The following is an 18,617-nucleotide window of genomic DNA, read 5'->3' on the forward strand; positions in this document are numbered from 1 at the left end:
GTGGTCGGTGAATGTATGGTGTGGGATTCTGGAGGACAGAATTATAGGCACCTATTTCATCTAAGGAAATCTTAATGGTAGGAAGTAGACCATATTCCTGGAAGAAACATTAGGTCTGTTATTGGAAGAAATACCTCTAGGAACAAGGAACAGAATGTGGTATCAACACGATGGGTGTCCGGGACATTTTTCGCTGATGGCTAGAAATGAGTTGCAGAGACAATTCCCAAATCGTTGGGGTGGACGCGGAGGAGATGTGTCGTGGCCGGCTCGCCCGCCAGACTTTACGCCTCTGGATTTTTTCTTGTGGGATTCGTAAAAGACATTGTTTATAAAGACGTTCCCACTACACCCGAAGATATGAGAGAGAGAATTGTCAGAGCATGTGCTAAGTGTCTATGTGATAAGGAATACCACTCAATCCATGACAAGAAGACTGCAGCACTGCATTGATACCAATGGTCATCACTTCGAACACCATCTGCAAATGGACGTTCATGCCACCTTTGTGACCTTCGTTGATCTTCAAAGGCCTTACTCTTACACATCATTGGATGCGTCTCTATAGCCACTGTCAGAAAATAAGGACCAAACTGTAGCATCCAGTTAAAAAAAAAAAGGTTGATCTTCATATCTCTGAAACGACCCCACCTAGCAACAAAAGCCGGCCGAAGTGGCCGTGCGGTTAAAGGCGCTGCAGTCTGGAACCGCAAGACCGCTACGGTCGCAGGTTCGAATCCTGCCTAGGGCATGGATGTTTGTGATGTCCTTAGGTTAGTTAGGTTTAACTAGTTCTAAGTTCTAGGGGACTAATGACCTCAGCAGTTGAGTCCCATAGTGCTCAGAGCCATTTTTTAGCAACAAAAAAACCGTCATATTACCCCCCCCCCCCCCCCCCCGTTGTCCCATGCAACATTTGTCCCACAAACTTTTCAGCTCCTATGATACTTTCGGAGTTATTCTTGGTGGCAATAGTTAGTAAATCACCCTATATATATATATATATATATATATATATATATATATATATATATATATATATATATATATATATATATAGTGCGCGATTCTTTCTAGCATTTGTCCAGTTTTTTTATCTTTTTTTTATTTTTTCAGTCTCATGAGGATCAGTTCGGCTTTGGGAAAGGCAAAGGCACCAGAGAGGCATTTCTGACGTTGCAGTTGATAATGGAAGCAAGACTAAAGAAAAATAAAGATTGTCCACCTGCAAAAAGCTTTCGACAATGCTAAATGGTGCAAAATGTTCGAAATTCTGAGGAAACTGGCGACAAGCTGTAAGGAGAGACGGGTAATATACAGCATGTACAAAGAGATAAGAGGGAATAATAAAAGTGGAAGAGCATGTACGGTGTGCTCGGATTAAAAAGTGTGTAGGACAGGAGTGTAGTCTTTGTCCCCTACTGTCCAATCTATACATCGAAAAAGCAGTTACGGAAATGAAAGAAAGGTTCAGGAGTGGAATTAAAATTCAAGATGAATGGATATCGAGGATAGGCTTCGATGATGGCATTGCTATCCTCAGTGAAAGTGAAGAAGAATTACGTGATCTGCTGAATGGAATGAACAGCCTAATGAGAACACAATATGGATTGAGAGTAAATCGAAGAAAGACGAAAGTAATGAGAAGTAGCAGAAACGAGAACAGCGGGAAACCTAACATCAGGATAGGTGGTCACGAAGTAGATGAAGTTAAGGAATTCTACTATCTAGTTAGTAAAATAACCCATGACTTACGGAGCAGGGAGGACATGAAAAGCAGACAAGCACTGGAAGAAAGGACATTCCTGGCTACGAGAAATCTACTATTATCAAAAATAGACAATAATTTCAGGAAGAAATCTGAGAATGTACGTTTGGAAAAAATGTTCAAATGTGTGTGAAATCTTATGGGACTTAACTGCCAGGTCATCAGTCCCTAAGCTTACACAGTACTTAACCTAGATTATCCTAGGGACAAACACACACACCCACGCCCGAGGGAGGACTCGAACCTCCGCCGGGACCAGCCTCACAGTCCATGACTGCAGCGCCCCAGACCGCTCGGCTAATCCCGCGCGTCATGTACGTTTGGAGCAGAGGATTGTATGGTAGTGAAACAAGGACTGTGGGAAAACCGGAACAGATGAGAATCGAGACATTTGAGGTGTGGTGCTACAGACGAATTTTCAAAATTAAGTGGACTGGTATGGTAAGGAATGAGGAGGTTCTACGCAGAATAGGAGAATAAAGGAATATGTGGAAAACACTGATAAGGAGAAGGGACGGAACGACAGAACATCTGAAACGTCCCCTTAGAAAAATTTATGAATTACTGTGCTGGTAAACCACTTACGTTATTTGATTTTCAAACAGCTGAGCAAAACTGAACGTACTCAGACATTTCTCTCTTTACTTATTCTGATCATCATTAAACTGACACACAATATTTTTAGCACAACGCAATCTCACTTTTAATAATCCCTACAAAAGAATGGCGCTGACTAACAATAACCTATACCTTTCACAAATCACTTACAAAAATCTTCGTTACTCGAACTACTGCAATACAGCGAGCGCCAATACTGCCAGCTAAATAAAAGATTGTAACTACTGAAGTCACTAACTACTGGTAGGCATAGTTAGCAAATGAAAGATTTTGATAAAGAACAATGTATTTAACTTAATAGCGTTCAAACGTCATTATATATATATATATATATATATATATATATATATATATATATATATATATATATATATATCAGTTCATGACATCCAGTCTTACAAATTTACTGTCTCCGATGGACATACGTCCAAATTATCTGCTCTCAAAACTCCGCCATCTCTCTCCCCACATCACCACTGCTGGCGCCTCACCTCCCACTGCACAACGCTACGCGCTGTTAACAGCCAACTGCCCAACACTACAATAGCGACTATTTCAACAATGCCCACCAGCCACAGACTGCACACAGCACAGTCAGTGATTTTCATACAGAGAGCTACATGGCGTTACCAACATAAAAACCTAAACAGCCTACTTACACATCTGCGGGCCGGTGTGTCCGTGCGGTTCTAGGCGCTTCAGTCTGGAACGTCGTGACCGCTACGGTCGCAGGTTCGAATCGTGCCTCGGGCATGGATGTGTGTGGTGTCCTTAGGTTAGTTAGGTTTAAGTAGTTCTAAGTTCTAGGGGACTGATGGCCACAGATGTTGAGTCCTATGGTACTCAGAGCCATTTGAACCATTTTTGATAGCACATCTGTTAAAACATTAAGACATCAGGGAATGACTTCCATGGTACTAGTGGGAGTTGTAGAGGGTAAAAATTGGAAAGGAAGACAGTAAATAATTGAGGACGCAGGTTGCAAGTGCTAATCAGAGATGAGGAGTTTGGAAGAGGAGATGAATTCGTGGAGGGCCGTATCTAAGCAGTCAGAACACTGATGACTCAAAAACACCCAATCCTTTCAGAGCTGAGGGGTTTTGCGTCGCACCAGCTGCATGGATGAGGAAACGTGTGTGGACAGGACACGAGTCTGGCTTCCTGATAGAGCTATCTGCGGCCGCTGCACACAACCCGGAACTTTCATTGCGTCAGTTGTTCCCCTTCGAGGCGCGGACAGCCGTCTTCGACCAGTGGAATGCGGACCGTCAACGCCGCACGGCGATGTTTCTACACGGCGGAGTGCGACACGGTCTGTTAGTCTGCCAGAGTTGATGAAGGAGGACTCTGGGGAGGCATGGCGCCGTCGCTGCTCGTCTGCGTCATCGTCATCATGGCAGTCAGCGCCATGTCGGCTCCTCCACAGCGAGTTCAAAACATATGCTACACCACAGCCAAGTAAGTCAATTCAAAGATCCTAGTTGATACGAGGTATGAAAGGGAAGCAGTCGTTGGGAAGGGAGTGAGACAGGGTTGTAACTTATCCCCGATGTTATTCAATCTGTATATTGAGCAAGCAGTAAAGGAAACAAAAGAAAAATTCAGAGTTGGAATTAAAATCCATGGAGAAGAAATAAAAAATTTGAGGTTCGCCGATGACATTGTAATTCTGTCAGAGACAGCAAAGGGAAGAGCAGTTGAACGGAATGGACAGTGCCTTGAAAGGAGAGTATAAAATGAACATCAACAAAAGCAAAACGGAGATAATGGAATATAGTGATGCTGAGGGAAATAGCTTAGGAAATGAGACATTTATACTAGTAGATCAGTTTTGCTATTTGGGGAGCAAAATAACTGATGATGGTCGAAGTAGAGAGGATATAAAATGTAGACTGGCAATGGCAAGGAAAGCGTTTCTGAAGAAGAAAAATTTGTTAACAACGAGTATAGATTTAAATGTCAGGAAGTCGTTTCTGAACGTATTTGTGTGCAGTGTAGTCATATATGGAAGTGAAACGTGGATGATAAATGGTTCAAATGGCTCTGAGCACTATGGGACTTAACATCTATGGTCATCAGTCCCCTAGAACTTAGAACTAGTTAAACCTAACCAACCTAAGGACAGCACACAACACCCAGTCATCACGAGGCAGAGAAAATCCTTGACCCAGCCGGGAATCGAACCCGGGAACCCGGGGGATGATAAATAGTCTAGACAAAAAGAGAATAGAAGCTTTCGAAATGTGGTGCTACATAAGAATGCTGAAGATGAGATGGGTAGATCACATAACTAATGAGGAGGTATTGATTAGAATTGGGGAGAAGAGGAGATTGTGGCACAACTTGACTAGAAGAAGGGATCGGTTGGTAGGACATGTTTTGAGGCATCAAGGGATCACAAATTTAGCATTGGAGGGCAGCTTGGAGGGTAAAAATCGTAGAGGGAGACCAAGAGATCAATACACTAAGCAGATTCAGAAGGATGTAGGTTGCAGTAGGTACTGGGAGATGAAGAGTCTTGCACAGGATAGAGTAGCATGGAGAGCTGCATCAAACCAGTCTCAGGACTGAAGACCACAACAAGTTGATACGGGGAACGGAGACCAAACATCGAGGTAATCGGTCCCATCGGATTAGGAAAGGATGGGAAAGGAAGTCGGTCGTGCCCTTCCAAAGGAACCATCCAGGCATTTGCCTGAAGCGATTTAGGGAAATCATGGAGAACCTAAATCAGGATCGCTGGATTCCTCCACAATGCGAGTCTAGTGTGCTAACCCCTGCACCACCTCGCTCAGTTCGAACGTCCTACACCCACGCATCAACAACGGAACGACCCCGTACGTGCGAAACAGGACAGATTCCGGCATCATGTGCGAAATCCAAATCGCGGCAACTCGTATTTGATCCTGAAAGCCGACCCATTGACGTGGTTGCAGTGTTTCTGAGCTACCGAAAAGCATTTCACTCAGAAGTGCACCAACGGTTATTATTATAGTACGATCATATGTAGCAGCAAAACGAGGATAACGGAATGTAGTCGAATTAAATTGGGCGATGCTCAGGGAATTAGAATAGGAAATGAGACACTTAAAGTAGTAAAGGAGTTTTGCTACTTGGGGAGCAAAATTAACTGATGATGCTCGAAGTAGAGAGGATATAAACTGTAGGCTGGCAATGGCAAGGAAAGCGTTTCTGAAGAAGAGAAATTTGTTAACATCGAGTACAGATTTAAGTGTCACGAGGTCGTTTCTGAAAGTATTTGTATGGAGCGTAGCCATGTATGGAAGTGAAACGTGGACGATAAATAGTTTGCACAAGAAGAGAATAGAATCTTTCGAAATGTGGTGCTACAGAAGAATGCTGAAGATTAGATGGGTAGATCACATAACTAATGAGGAGGTATTGAATAGAATTGGGGAGAAGAGGAATTTGTGGCACAACTTGACAAGAAGAAGGGATCGTTTGGTAGGACATGTTCTGAAGCATCAAGGGACCACCAATTTAGTATTGGAGGGCAGCGTGGAGGGTAAAAATCGTAGAGGGAGACCAAGATATGAATACACTAAACAGATTCAGAAGGATGTAGGTTGCAGTACGTACTGGGAGATGAAGAAGCTTGCACAGGTTAGAATCGAATGGAGAGCTGCATCAAACCAGTCTCAGGATTGAAGACCACAACAACAGCAACAACGTATGGAGTATCTGGCGAAATTTGTGCCTGGAATGAGGATTTATTGCTAGGGAGGATGCAGCATGCTATGCTGAATGGAGAGTCAGAAGGCCGGCCGCTGTGGCCAAGGGGTTCTAGGCGCTTCAGTCCGGAATCGCGCTGCTGCTACGGTCGCAGGTTCGAATCCTTCCTCGGGCATGGATGTGTGTGATGTCCTTAGGTTAGGTTTAAATACTTTCTATGTCTAGGGGACTGATGACCTCAGATGTTAAGTCCCATAGTGTTTAGAGCCACTTGAACTATTTGAAGAGTCAGAGGCAGATGTAGAAGTAGGGGAGAGCCACCAAATTGTACCACTTTTGAGATTTTATGTGTTGCTAGCTGTTTCTTGTAACGCGTTGCTGTCGCTCGTCCAGATTAAATGGAAAATAAGGAACAGAAAGCACACTTTTGTAATATGAATGCGACTTGTATACACCCCCTGAACTCCTCATCTCCCTCTCTCCGTCCATCCCCTCCTGCCGCTTTGTCCATTTCCTTCTACTTCCTCCTCTCTCTGTCCATGACCTACTCCACGCTCTCCGTCTCTTCCTTTCCGCTTTCTATGTCCGTTTCTCCACCCTCCCCTCCCCCCCCCCCTCACTCTCTCTCTCTGACATTGAAACTTGTTTATTTTTATTGCCAATTCAGATTCTGTAGTAGTCCTAATCATAAGGTGATAAGCCATAACAAAACTTTCCTACTTGCTAAGAACGTTTCAATATGGGTGCGTCAAAAAAATGTATACACAGTTTGAAGCGTTATAGAAAATTTATTTCCCGTTGTACAATGTTAAATTTCTGGAAATGAAAAACTTACAGTCCAATTGTAAAAATAAATGTACTTCGCAAGTGTGATTAATGTTCAAACTGGTGGCCTTTAGCATCAATACATTTCTGAGTACGAGTCAACACTGATTCCGTACATCGTACCAAAGTGTCCAATGAGATTTCTGCGCACACCGCCTGAATCTCATTCCAAAGTGTGTCCAGGTTACGTGGTTTACGTTTGTACACCTCTTCTTTTACTGTGCCCCATAAGAAGAAATCCAGCGGCGTGAGGTCTGGAGAGCGTGCAGGAAACTCGATTGGTCCCCTGCGGTCTATCCACTGGCCTGGCACATTGTGATCCAGGTATGCTCGTACGTCCCTATGATAGTGCGGCGAGGCGCCATCTTGTTGGATATAAAACTCACCATTATCGTATAATGCACGAATGGCAGGGAATATGGAGTCAGCAAGCATTGTTAGGTACGTTTCTCCAGTAACAGTACCTTCAAAGCGGAAATGCCCAATGAGTCGCCTTGCAGACAAACCAAACCACACATTTACTTGAGGCAAATTCACAGCGTTTTCAACTGTAATGTGAGGATTATCTTCAGCCCAGTACACACAGTTGTGCCTATTGACAGTTCCATTGAGTCTGAATTGGGCTTCATCCGACCAAATTATGCTACCCATAAATCCCGGTTCACGTCTCACCATCTCCTGAACCCATTCACAAAATTCTAACCTCCGATCTGTATCGTCGTCACTTCGGTGTTGCACCAGCATTGGAATCTACACATGAAACTTGCCTTTATTCAGAATGCGTAGCACACTACTAGCACTTACATTACTCTTACGTGCCGCTTGCCTTGAAGATTTTCGAGGCGAACGCCGAAACAGTTCCGAGACCGCAGTTGTGGAATCGTCACTTGTAGCTGTACGAGGTCGCCCTGATCGACCTTTATGTACATCACACACTGTTCCATGAATTTCAAATTTGTCTCGTAGACGTGTAATTGTTAACCTTGAAGGTGGAGACAGAATGCAGAAACTCCACGGTGTAGTGACAGCGAATCATCAGCATCGGTGCAGTCATCGGTGCAGTCGGAATGGGTGGGCCGGAATAGTCCACTGGAGGTCACTTCTCCACTGTCTTCGAACCGCAGCTACATTCTCAAACTTCCAGTACCACTTAATTATCTGTTTCCGCGCTTCAAAGCTGAAACTCACATCCGTCATGTTGCAGTTACTTCCTTGCCACTGCTGCCACCTGTTGAAGAAACATAACATTACTTTCTCACAGATATTTAACGCCAGTTGGCCCAATTGGAGGAACGTAATGTTGACTTCGGTGCTTGTGTTGACATGCGACTCATTGCTCTACAGTACTAGCATCAAGCACATCAGTACGTAGCATCAACAGATTAGTGTTCATCATGAACGTGGTTTTGCAGTCAGTGCAATGTTTACAAATGCGGAGTTGGCACATGCCCATTTGATGTATGGATGAGCACGGGGCAATAGCCGTGGCGCGGTACGTTTGTATCGAGACAGATTTCCAGAACGAAGGTGTCCGGACAGGAAGACGTTCGAAGCAATTGACCGGCGTCTTAGGGAGCACGAAACATTCCAGCCTAGGACTCACGACTGGGGAAGACCTAGATCGACGAGGACACCTGCAATGGACGAGGCAATTCTTCGTGCAGTTGACGATAACCCTAATGTCAGCGTCAGAGAAGTTTCTGCTGTACAAGGTAACGTTGACCACGTCACTGTATGGAGAGTGCTGCGGGAGAACCAGTTGTTTCCGTACCGTGTACAGCGTGTGCAGGCACTATCAGCAGCTGATTGGCCTCCACGGGTACACTTCTGCGAATGGTTCATCCAACAATGTGTCAATCCTCATTTCAGTGCAAATGTTCTCTTTACGGATGAGGCTTCATTCCAACGTGATCAAATTGTAAATTTTCATAATCAACATTTGTGGGCTGACGAGAATCCGCACGCAATTGTGCAATCACGTCATCACCACAGATTTTCTGTGAACGTTTGGGCAGGCATTGTTGGTGATGTCTTGATTGGGCCCCATGTTCTTCCATCTACGCTCAATGGAGCATGTTATCATGATTTCATACGGGATACTCTACCTGTGCTGCTAGAACATGTGCCTTCACAAGTACGACACAACATGTGGTTCATGCACGATGGAGCTCCTGCACATTTCAGTCGAAGTGTTCGTACGCTTCTCAACAACAGATTCGGTGACCGATGGATTGGTAGAGGCGGACCAATTTCGTGGCCTCCACGCTCTCCTGACCTTAACCCTCTTGACTTTCATTAATGGGGGCATTTGAAAGCTCTTGTCTACGCAACCCCGGTACCAAATGTAGAGACTCTTCGTGCTCGTATTGTGGACGGCTGTGATACAGTACGCCATTCTCCAGGGCTGCATCAGCGCATCAGGGAGTCCATGCGACGGAGGTGGATGCATGTATCCTCGCTAACGGAGGACATTTTGAACATTTCCTGTAACAAAGTGTTTGAAGTCACGCTGGTACGTTCTGTTGCTGTGTTTCCATTCCATGATTAATGTGATTTGAAGAGAAGTAATAAAATGAGCTCGAACATGGAAAGTAAGCGTTTCCGGACACATGTCCATGTAACATATTTTCTTTCTTTGTGTGTGAGGAATGTTTCCTGGAAGTTTGGCCGTGCCTTTTTGTAACACCATGTATACACTCCTGGAAATGGAAAAAAGAACACATTGACACCGGTGTGTCAGACCCACCATATTTGCTCCGGACACTGCGAGAGAGCTGTACAAGCAATGATCACACGCACGGCACAGCGGACACACCAGGAACCGCGGTGTTGGCCGTCGAATGGCGCTAGCTGCGCAGCATTTGTGCACCGCCGCCGTCAGTGTCAGCCAGTTTGCCGTGGCATACGGAGCTCCATCGCAGTCTTTAACACTGGTAGCATGCAGCGACAGCGTGGACGTGAACCGTATGTGCAGTTGACGGACTTTGAGCGAGGGCGTATAGTGGGCATGCGGGAGGCCGGGTGGACGTACCGCGCCGAATTGCTCAACACGTCGGGCGTGAGGTCTCCACAGTACATCGATGTTGTCGTCAGTGGTCGGCGGAAGGTGCACGTGCCCGTCGACCTGGGACCGGACGGCAGCGAAGCACGGATGCACGCCAAGACCGTAGGATCCTACGCAGTGCCGTAGGGGACCGCACCGCCACTTCCCAGCAAATTAGGGACACTGTTGCTCCTGGGGTATCAGCGAGGACCATTCGCAACCGTCTCCATGAAGCTGGGCTACGGTCCCGCACACCGTTAGGCCGTCTTCCGCTCACGCTCCAACATCGTGCAGCCCGCCTCCAGTGGTGTCGCGACAGGCGTGAATGGAGGGACGAATGGAGACGTGTCGTCTTCAGCGATGAGAGTCGCTTCTGCCTTGGTGCCAATGATGGTCGTATGCGTGTTTGGCGCCGTGCAGGTGAGCGCCACAATCAGGACTGCATACGACCGAGGCACACAGGGCCAACACCCGGCATCATGGTGTGGGGAACGATCTCCTACACTGGCCGTACACCACTGGTGATCGTCGAGGGGACACTGAATAGTGCACGGTACATCCAAACCGTCATCGAACCCATCGTTCTACCATTCCTAGACCGGCAAGGGAACTTGCTGTTCCAACAGGACAATGCACGTCCGCATGTATCCCGTGCCACCCAACGTGCTCTAGAAGGTGTAAGTCAACTACCCTGGCCAGCAAGATCTCCGGATCTGTCCCCCATTGAGCATGTTTGGGACTGGATGAAGCGTCGTCTCACGCGGTCTGCACGTCCAGCACGAACGCTGGTCCAACTGAGGCGCCAGGTGGAAATGGCATGGCAAGCCGTTCCACAGGACTACATCCAGCATCTCTACGATCGTCTCCATGGGAGAATAGCAGCCTGCATTGCTGCGAAAGGTGGATATACACTGTACTAGTGCCGACATTGTGCATGCTCTGTTGCCTGTGTCTATGTGCCTGTGGTTCTGTCAGTGTGATCATGTGATGTATCTGACCCCAGGAATGTGTCAATAAAGTTTCCCCATTCTGGGACAATGAATTCACGGTGTTCTTATTTCAATTTCCAGGAGTGTATATAGGATGAGTCACCTAACGTTACCGCTGGATATATTTCGTAAACCACATCAAATACTGACGAACCGATTCCACAGACCGAACTTGAGGAGAGGGGCTAGTGTAATTGGTTAATACAAACCATACAAAAATGCACGGAAGTATGTTTTTTAACCCAAACCTACGTTTTTTTTTAAATGTAACCACGTTAGTTTTGTTAGCACATCTGAACATATAAACAAATACGTAATCAATGCCGTTTGTTGCATTGTAAAATGTTAATAACATCCGGAGATATTGTAACCTAAAGTTGACACTTAAGTACCACTCCTCCGCTGTTCGATCGTATGTATCGGAGAGCACCGAATTACGTAGGGATCCAAAGGGAACGGTGATGGACCTTAGGTACAGAAGAGACTGGAACAGCACATTACGTCCACATGCTAACACCTTTTTATTGGTATTTTTGACTGACGCACATGTACATTACCATGAGGGGTGAGGTACACGTACACACGTGGTTTCCGTTTTCAATTACGGAGTGGAATAGAGTGTGTCCCGACATGTCAGGCCAATAGATGTTCAATGTGGTGAACATCATTTGCTGCACACAATTGCAATCTCTGGCGTAATGAATGTCGTACACGCCGCAGTAAATCTGGTGTAATGTCGCCGCAGGCTGCGACAATGCGTTGTTTCATATCCTCTGGGGTTGTAGGCACATCACGGTACACATTCTCCTTTAACGTACTTCACAGAAAGAAGTCCAGAGGTGTAAGATCAGGAGAACGGGCTGGCCAATTTATGCGTCCTCCACGTCCTATGAAACGCCCGTCGAACATCCTATCAAGGGTCAGCCTAGTGTTAATTGCGGAATGTGCAGGTGCACCATCATGCTGATACCACATACGTCGAAGCGTTTCCAGTGGGACATTTTCGAGCAACGTTGGCAGATCATTCTGTAGAAACGCGAAGTATGTTGCAGTGCTCTCCGATACACACGATCGAGCAGCGGAGGAGTGGTACTCAAGCGTCAACTTTAGGTTACAATATCTCCGGATGTAGTTAACATTTTACAATGCAACAAACGGTACTGGTTACGTATTTGTTTATATGTTCAGATGTGCTAACAAAACTAACGTGGTTCCATTTAAAAAAACGTAGGTTTGTGTTAAAAAACATACTTCCGTGCATTTTTGTATGGTTTGTATTAAACAATTACACTAGCCCCTCTCCTCACGTTCGGTCTGTGGAATCGGTTCGTCAGTATTTGATGTGGTTTACGAAATATATCCAGCGGTAACGTTAGGTGACTCACCATATATATAATCCCGGAACCGTTGCTGCCTGGTGAAGAAACCAGTCACAGAATTGCTCTCGATGTGGGATGTCTGTCGCTAGTAAGCCGTGCACATGATGTAAGGGATAAAGGAGTAACAATTGTCACGGAGATTGTTCCACACGGCCGTCTGTCTCACCCTGTACTGTCTGGTACTGACACGGCGGTCACCTTGCACAGTGTTAATCACATTTTCGCCCAAGACTTGGGGTACATACTTCATGATTTCCTGCTTCCTAAAACGACTCTGTCTCAGACAAACGGCGAAGCACTGTTGCAAAATTGAACGCTGTGGCTGTTGTCGGAGGGAATAGATCTCCTGACACAACCTTGTTGCCCGCCGCCCGTTGCCATTTGCCTCTCCATACTTAAACACTACGTCGGCAAGCTCTCGATTCCAATACGCAGCATTTGTGTACAACGCATCCACAACACCGGACACAATATTACCAACTACCATGACAGGAGAGGGTGCTAGAACATGAAGTATAAGGAACAGTACAACCCTCCAGGAGGAAACCATGCATACAGTAATTCTGGCTGCATGGTACAGCACGTATTAGATGGTTCAAATGGCTCTGAGCACTATGGGACTCAACTGCTGAGGTCATTAGTCCCCTAGAACTTAGAACTAGTTAAACCTAACTAACCTAAGGACATCACAAACATCCATGCCCGAGGCAGGATTCGAACCTGCGACCGTAGCGGTCTTGCGGTTCCAGACTGCAGCGCCTTTAACCGCACGGCCACTTCGGCCGGCACGTATTAGACCTCAGTCTCTGTAACGAAATATGATTGAATAAATGGTCTCTATCATGGAGACCATGCATTTCCGGACATACGTTCATTAGACCTTTTCGGTTCTGCATCCTCTCATTGATCAATCCCTAGAGTTCGTCAGAGTATTGCGTAAAAATTTGAAGTAAATCGATCAAGAACTTTTCCAGATTTTTGTAATAACGTTTCCCCTTTATTTATTATATGTATGTTTATATATTATATGTATTGAAAATAGGTGTATAAAACAGGAGCGTATTCTAATGCAATTTTGTATCAGTGTCTACATGTTCATTTGTTCAAAATTTCATAAATCCGAACGTCGGCAGAAGTAGAAGTTTTTCGGAATATTTACGTGTACAACTTGTTTTGTAAATGGTCATTCAAACAGACTTGTTATTTACATGTACGTTTGTTCAGCCGTAACGTTCATGGTGTACGAGTAGTGTGGAAAGAATACAGTTCATTCATGTACGGTGAGTGCGGCAAGTTATCTCAGAAAACGTTAACCACCTCGGCAGTTATCTATCAACTTCTTCAACCAGTTACGTGAAAGTGGTAGTATAACACCTATACGACGTAATGGAAAGAAACAAGTGACGACACAAGAGGGAGAAATTAATGTTGTTGCTGCTGCTGCAGTTGATGCGCACGTTAGCTACCGCGCAATCGCAAGCGGAAGTGGCATGAGTCAGGCAAGCGTCTTACGCATTCTCTCTCGACATGTGATCAAGAGTATCCGGCCACCCCGAAGAACATACGTTTTTCACATTAGGTGCAGTGTGCTGCCACCTACTGCCAGGTACTCCATGTCAGTGACCTCAGTAGTCATAAGACGTCGTGAGAGAGCAGAGTTCACGGACTTCGAACGTGATCAGGTGATTGGGTGTCACTTGTGTCATTCGTCTGTACGCGAGAATTCCGCGCCCTTAAACATCCCTAGGTCCGCCGCGCGGGATTAACCGAGCGGTCTCAGGCGCTGCAGCCATGGACTGTGCGGCTAGTCCCGGCGGAGGTTCGAGTCCTCCCTCGGGCATGGGTGTGTGTGTGTTTGTTCTTAGGATAATTTAGGTGAAGTAGTGTGTAAGCTTAGGGACTGATCACCTTAGCAGTATAGTCCCATAAGATTTCACACACACACACATCCCTAGGTCCACTGTTTCCGATGTGATAGTAAGGTGGAAACGTGAAGGGACACGTACAGGACAAAAGCGTACAGGCCGACCTCGACTGTTGTCTGACAGAGACCGCGACAATTGAAGAGGGTCGTAATGTGTAATAAGCAGACATCTATCCAGACCATCACACAGGAATTCCAAACTGCATCAGGATCCACTGCAAGTACTATGACACTTAGGCGGGTGGTGAGAAAACTTCGGTTTCATGGTCGAGCGGCTGCTCATAAGCCGCACATCACGCCGGTAAACGCCAAACGACGCCTCGATTGGTGTAAGGAGCGTAAACATCGGGCGATTGAACAGAGGAAAAACGTTGTGTGGAGTGACGAATCACCGTACACAACGTAGCGATCCGATGACGGGGTGTGGGCATGGCGAATGCCGGGTGAACGTCATCTGCCATCGGGTGTAGCGCCAACAGTAAAATTCGCAGGCGGTTGTGTTACGGTGTGGTCGTGTTATTCATGGTGGGGGCTTGCACCCCTTGTTGTTTTTCGTGGTACTATCACAGCGCAGGCCTACATTGATGTTTTAAGCATCTTCTTGCTTCCCACTGTTGAAGAGCAATTCGGGGATGGCGACTGCATCTTTCAACACGACCGAGCACCAGTGACTATGTAGGCTTTCCTGGCGTATTATATATCAAATTCTTGTCGGGTTTCCAGCCGCATCAAACTGTCATCTGAACACAATATTTCAGCGGTCCACCTGGCCGCCAGCTTCAGGTGAGAAAAGCTACGCTGCTCTCGCTGATAACTGATTCCACTCGCAAATGACTTTACCTTTATATGCATTGGAAGTCAGAAAGAGCGAGACCAGCTTAGCTTTTCTCACCTGATGGCGGCCAGATGGACAGCTGAAATATTGTGTTCAAATGACAGTTTGATCCAGCTGGAAACCCGACAACAATTTGCTACGATCGAGCACCTGTTCATAATGCACGGCCTGTGGAGGAGTGGTTACACGACAATAACTTCCCTGTAATGGACTGGCCTGCAAAGAGACCTGACCTGAATCCTATAAAACACCTTTGGGATGTTTTGGAACGCTGACTTCGTGCCAGGCCTCACCGACCGACATCGATAACTCTCCTCAGTGCAGCACTCCGTCAAGAATGGGCTGCCATTCCCCAAGAAACCTTCCAGCACCTGTTTGAACGTATGCCTGCGAGAGCGGAAGCTGTCATCATGGCTAAGGGTGGGCCAACACCATATCGAATTCCAGCATTACCGATGGAGGGCGCCGCGAACTTTTCAGCCAGGTGTCCGGATACTTTTGATCACATGGTGATAATATAATACACACATCAAACCTCACTTCCTTACGCACCGTGTGTGCGCTATTAGTTACACCCCCTCACACATGACAATGACCCACGTCTGCACGCAGCGAACATCTGCTCTCGACTCCTGCCTTTTGCTACGCAAGGCCACCCCACGTGGCCGACCGCTTCTAGGCGCTTCAGCCTGGAACCGCGCGACCGCTACGGTCGCAGGTTCGAATCCTGCCTCGGGCATGGATGTGTGTGCTGTCCTTAGGTTAGTTAGGTTTAAGTAGTTCTAAGTTCTAGGGGACTGATGACCTCAGAAGTTGAGTCCCATATTGCTCAGAGCCATTTAAATCATTTGATTTGCTACGCCAACTCAACACACGCCGCGCCCTCCGTCATCCAAACAACCTGATATAAAACGCGTAATGGAGTGTCGTCTTGCTTACATTTCATTCCAAAATGTCAATATATAATTAATGACCCTAAGGATATTACAGTCACATTTAATACATTGAACATTCATGACCACCATATAATAGTAAGATAGTTATACTTCCGTAGATCATTTGCGCGATTATTTTATCGAAATGATGTGAAACATGTTTGATTAGTAATTACATTAATGAACACATTATTATTTTTAAAACGTCAAATCGAAACACCTTCAGCCATCTAAATTTCCAGTTTTATGTTACTTGTGCAACCAGTTTCAGTCTTATATTACTCCGCCTCTGGGCTCCTGACCGGCGTGTAGGAAGACTCTCACATCTTGCACAATCGAAATGCGCTGGAGCGCCAAACAAACTGTTGTAGGCACGCGTATTCATATACAGAGATATGTAAACAGACAGAATACGGCACTGCGGTCGGCAACGCCAACATAAGACAACAGGTGTCTGCCGCAGCTGTCAGATCGGTGACTGCTGCTACAATGCCAGGTTATGAAGATTTCAGTGAGTTTGAACGTGGTGCTATAGTCGGCGCACGAGCGATGGGGCACAGCATCTCCGAGGTGGCGATGAAGTGGGGATTTTCCCGTACGGTCATTTCACGAGTGTACCGTGAATATCAGTAATCCGGTAAAACATCAAATCCCCGACATCGCTGCGGCCACAATAAAAACTGCAAGAACGGGACCAACGACGACTGAACAGAATCGTTCAGAGTGACAGAAGTGCAACCCTTTCGCAAATTGCTGCTGATTTCAATGCTGGGCCATTAACAGGTGTCAGCGTGTGAATCATTCAGTGAAACGTCACCGATATGGGCTTTCAAAGCCGAAGGCCCGCTCGTGTACCCTCGATGACTGCATGACATAAAGCTTTTTGCCTCGCCTGGGCCCGTCAGCACCGAGATTGTATTGTTGACGGGTGGTAACATGTTGCCTGGTCGGACGAGTCTCGTTTCAAATTGTATCGAGCGGATAGACAGGTATGGTTATGGAGACAACCTTATGAATCCATGGACCCTGCATGTCAGCAGGGGACTATTGAAGCTGGTGGAGGACCCTGCATGTCAGCAGGGGACTATTGAAGCTGGTGGAGGCTCTGGAATGATGTGGGGTGTGTGCAGTTGGAGTGATATGGGACCCCTGATACTTCGAGATACGACTTTGACTGGTGACATGTACGTAAGCATCCTGTCTGATCACCTGCATGCATTCATGTCGATTATTAATTCCGACGGACTTGGGCAACTGCAGCAGGGAAATGCTACACCCCAGACGTCCAGATTTTGCTATAGAGTGGCTCCAGGAATACTCTTTTGAGTTTAAATACTTCCTCTGGCCAGAAAACACCCCAGACATGAACACTATTGAGCATATATGGGTTGCGTTGCAACGTGCCGTTCAGAAGAGATCTTCACCCCCTCGTACTCTGGATTCATGGTATCAGTTCCCTCCAGCACTACTTCAGACATTGGTCGAGTCCATGCCACGTCGTTTAGTGACACTTCTGTGCGCTCGCTAGGGCATTATACGATATTAGTCAGGTGTACCAGTTCCCTTGGGTCTTCAGTGTAGGAGCCAGAGTACAGCCAACTCTTTTTCTTTTTTTTTTTCTTTGGACTGTACAAGAGAAGAGATTCTTCCTACACGTCACTAGGGGGCCTGAAGCGGGCGTAATGTGAAGCTGAAACTCGTTGCAGAAATAAAAGAAGGCTGGAAATTAAGATGGCTGAAAGTGATTCGATTTGACATTTTACGCTGAACAGGCAAGCTCCTGCAACCATCTTTATACAGAGATGGTCTTACGGAGACTTGATTATTTTTTGTCCTACTCATGAAACAATGCAACAAAACCTTCTTTTACTGGCTACCACCAGCTTTTAAGCAGAAATTCTTCAATAGGATAGACGGACTTGTCCAGGAGAAACGATTTTAAATTAGATTTAAAACTTGCTTCGGTGATCAAACATTTTTGTTACTGCATATTGAACTCTACTAACTGCCGTAACAATGGGAAATAAAGGTCATTCTTTCCTCTAGTGTTGTACGCATTTACATCATTGTTTGTCTCAAATTGTGATGGATTATTTATGACGAATTTCACTAGCGAATATATGTACTGTGAAGGCGCAGTTAAAATGGCTGACTCCTTGAAGTGATATCTACATGATGTCGATGGGTGAACACCTCATATTGTTCTTAGTGTTCGCTTGTGTGCTATCAATAAGTGATGAGTTACAGCATAAAATTATTCCATAAGAGGTATTGAATGAAATATACAAAATATGTCAGGAGATTGACACGTTTGTTTGCAAGATCAAGAATTACATGAAAAGCAGAAGTAGCTGAACTTAATTGTTTGAGCAACTCAGTAATATGCATCTTCCAGTTTTAAAAAACGTTTGGAGCATTCTGACCCATTTACCGACTTCTGATCACGTGTTACATAATTTGTTCGTATGACATGTTCGTTGTTCAGAACTGAACGTAGTGCGTTTTTCCAAAATTTAGGGAGAGTCCATTTTCAGGGAACGATTTAATAATTCTTTGGAAAATATCATTTACCAACTCTTCTGTTTCTTTCTCTGTAATGGGATTGATT

General features: G+C 45.7%; 1 protein-coding gene across 2 annotated transcripts in view; it reads left to right on the forward strand.

Annotated features, from left to right (window-relative positions):
* The first annotated feature begins 3,622 nt into the window (after positions 1-3,622).
* Positions 3,623-18,617, forward strand: part of LOC126215222 (platelet endothelial aggregation receptor 1-like) — a 154,660-nt gene continuing 139,665 nt past the window's right edge. The window contains exon 1 of one of the 2 annotated variants that reach the window (XM_049941888.1): positions 3,623-3,844. In XM_049941888.1, the coding sequence (XP_049797845.1) occupies positions 3,744-3,844 (101 nt within the window). In that variant the 5' untranslated portion in view covers positions 3,623-3,743. The remainder of the gene's footprint in view (positions 3,845-18,617) is intronic. The other variant, XM_049941889.1, reaches the window with a different exon arrangement.

Source organism: Schistocerca nitens, chromosome 12 (assembly GCF_023898315.1).
Source record: "Schistocerca nitens isolate TAMUIC-IGC-003100 chromosome 12, iqSchNite1.1, whole genome shotgun sequence".
In the NCBI taxonomy this organism is placed as follows: domain Eukaryota; kingdom Metazoa; phylum Arthropoda; class Insecta; order Orthoptera; family Acrididae; genus Schistocerca; species Schistocerca nitens.